This window comes from Prionailurus viverrinus, chromosome A2 (genome assembly GCF_022837055.1).
Source record: "Prionailurus viverrinus isolate Anna chromosome A2, UM_Priviv_1.0, whole genome shotgun sequence".
Taxonomy (NCBI): domain Eukaryota; kingdom Metazoa; phylum Chordata; class Mammalia; order Carnivora; family Felidae; genus Prionailurus; species Prionailurus viverrinus.
In genome coordinates this window covers 11048218-11050589 of record NC_062562.1, presented here as the reverse complement: position 1 = coordinate 11050589, position 2372 = coordinate 11048218, and the positions used below count along the sequence as shown (strand labels likewise).

Sequence of the window (2372 nt, the reverse complement as noted above, 5' to 3'; positions counted from 1 at the left end):
CTCCCTCTCTCTCCCCCTCCCCCGTTCATGCTCTGTCTCTCTCTGTCCCAAAAATAAATAAAAACGTTGAAAAAAAAATTTAAAATAGTGCATCTATTGTCTCCCACTTCTTGCTAGTTTTCTAGTGTATGTTCTTAGTTATCTAGGAAAAGTCCAGTTGATTTCATATTTAGAAGAAACTTCTAAAAAATCTTTAAGATGCGTACATATATCAATCATTATACTGTATATCTAAAATAATACAATATTTTATGATAATTATGTATTAATTTTTAAAATCATAAACAGTAATCGAAATTTAGCAATCCAGGATTGCTGTCTGAATTGATATAATTATATGATATTTATTTTAGTTTATTCCTGTGACTGATCACATGATAGGTTTTCTGACACTGAATCATCTTTGTTATTCATGGGATAAATTACGCACCCTCATTCCCTTTCTGATCTCACCAGATGCAGCACCCGTGCCTGGTCAGAACTATAGCATGGTGACTGAGTTCATCCTCGTGGGATTCTCCACCTTCCCACAGCATCTCCTGCCCGCCTTCTTCCTGCTGTACCTGATCATGTACCTGTTCACGCTGCTGGGGAACCTGCTCATCATGGCCACAGTCTGGAGCGAGCACAGCCTGCACACGCCCATGTACCTCTTCCTGTGCGCCCTGTCCACCTCCGAGATTCTGTTCACCGTTGCCGTCACCCCTCGCATGCTGGTTGACATGCTCTCCACCCGCCGCACCATCACCTGGACGGCCTGTGCCAGCCAGATGTTTTTCTCCTTCACGTTCGGCTTCACCCACTCCTTCCTGCTCATGATCATGGGCTACGACCGCTACGTGGCCATCTGCCACCCCCTGCACTACAATGTGCTCATGAGCAACCGTGGCTGTGCCCGCCTTGTGTCTTGGTTCTGGGTTGGTGGCTCAGTCATGGGGATAATGTTGACGCTGATAGTTTTTCATCTCACCTTCTGTGGGTCTAATGTGATCCACCATTTTGCCTGTCACGTGCTTTCCCTTCTAAAGTTGGCCTGTGGGAAGGAGACATCCTCTGTCACCTTGGGTGTGATCCTGGTGTGTGTCTCAGCTCTGATGGGCTGCTTATTCCTCATCGTCCTTTCCTATGTCTTCATCGTGGCCGCCATATTGCGGATCCCCTCTGCTGAGGGCAGGCACAAGACCTTCTCCACATGTGTGTCCCACCTCACAGTGGTCATTGTGCACTATGGCTTTGCCTCCATTATCTACCTCAAGCCCAAGGGCCCCCATTCTATGGACAGTAACATCCTGATGGCCACCACCTATACAGTCTTCACCCCCTTTCTCAGCCCAATCATTTTCAGCCTCAGGAATAAGGAGCTCAAGAATGCCATAAAGAAAAGCTTCCGGAAAAAATTTAGTCCCTTAAGCTCCTGACACTGGAGGAAATATGTTGGTGAGGAAATATGACAGAAGGGCTGGGGATAATAATGTCTCCATAGGACTTTTTAGTGATTCAATATATGAAAATATTGAATAGGTATTGGTGGGTGCATCCATATGTGTGGAGGCATCCTACACCTTTGCTTTTCCTCAATTTGATTGCCCATCTCTTCTATAGGCTCTAGTAAGCATGATCTCATGTTTAAGACCCCATGTGATGAGCCACATCCCATTAACTCTTCTAAGAATGTGTTACCTACCTATTGGCTAGTGAGAGACATGACATGGATGTGTGTCAACACTGATGCCCATTGTTCTTCTTAAATGCAGAAGCAAGAGAAGAATTTCTCCTCCACCACCTTAAGGATAAATCAAAATAGGCATAAAAATAACTGCCTCCAGTATCAGGGATTTTCTTATCAGGCACTGTGCCCACTGTTTATAAGTATTACCTTCTAATTATAACAAATGCCCAAAAGAACATTAAATATTTGTCTCCATGGAGACTGTTGAATGTTTACGGTTCCTCGCTGTGTTTAGAGGGGATTGACCTTAAGGAGGTTTCTATTTTGAGCTGGGTTGAGTGAAGGATGTAGGAATGTTTAGTAGAAGAAAAGAGAGAGATAGAGAAATGGAGACAGAAACAGAGACAGAGAGAGAAAGGGGAGAAGATTCAGTGTTTGGGTAAGAACATACAAAATGTTTAAAGGGTGTTGCTCTCTGACATGTTATGGAAATCTTTTTCCCTTTTACCCCACAATACTTCTGGTAAAACATCAGTTTCTCATTCTTGTGTTTACTCAAATCTATCTACGGGCTCTGTTGGAGGACACAGTGCTCTCTCAAGATGGCACAAAGAAAGGTCAAGGGTGTGGGTACCTCCTTTATGCTGATGACAAATGTTGGTGGGGGTCACACAACATGTGAGTGAAGGGGTCACATGCAACT

At 44.1% G+C, this 2372-nt stretch overlaps 1 protein-coding gene across 1 annotated transcript; it reads left to right on the top strand.

Moving 5' to 3' along the window:
* Nucleotides 1-473: 473 nt before the first annotated feature.
* Nucleotides 474-1418, top strand: LOC125160429 (olfactory receptor 10H3-like). Its single transcript, XM_047849374.1, has one exon. The coding sequence runs from the start codon at nt 489-491 to the stop codon at nt 1416-1418; it is 930 nt and encodes a 309-aa protein (XP_047705330.1). The 5' UTR covers nt 474-488.
* Nucleotides 1419-2372: the final 954 nt, after the last annotated feature.

Bases quoted from the DNA above. Each gene is read 5' to 3' on its own strand.
- LOC125160429 (XM_047849374.1), top strand. From the start codon at position 489: ATGGTGACTGAGTTCATCCTCGTGGGATTCTCCACCTTCCCACAGCAT.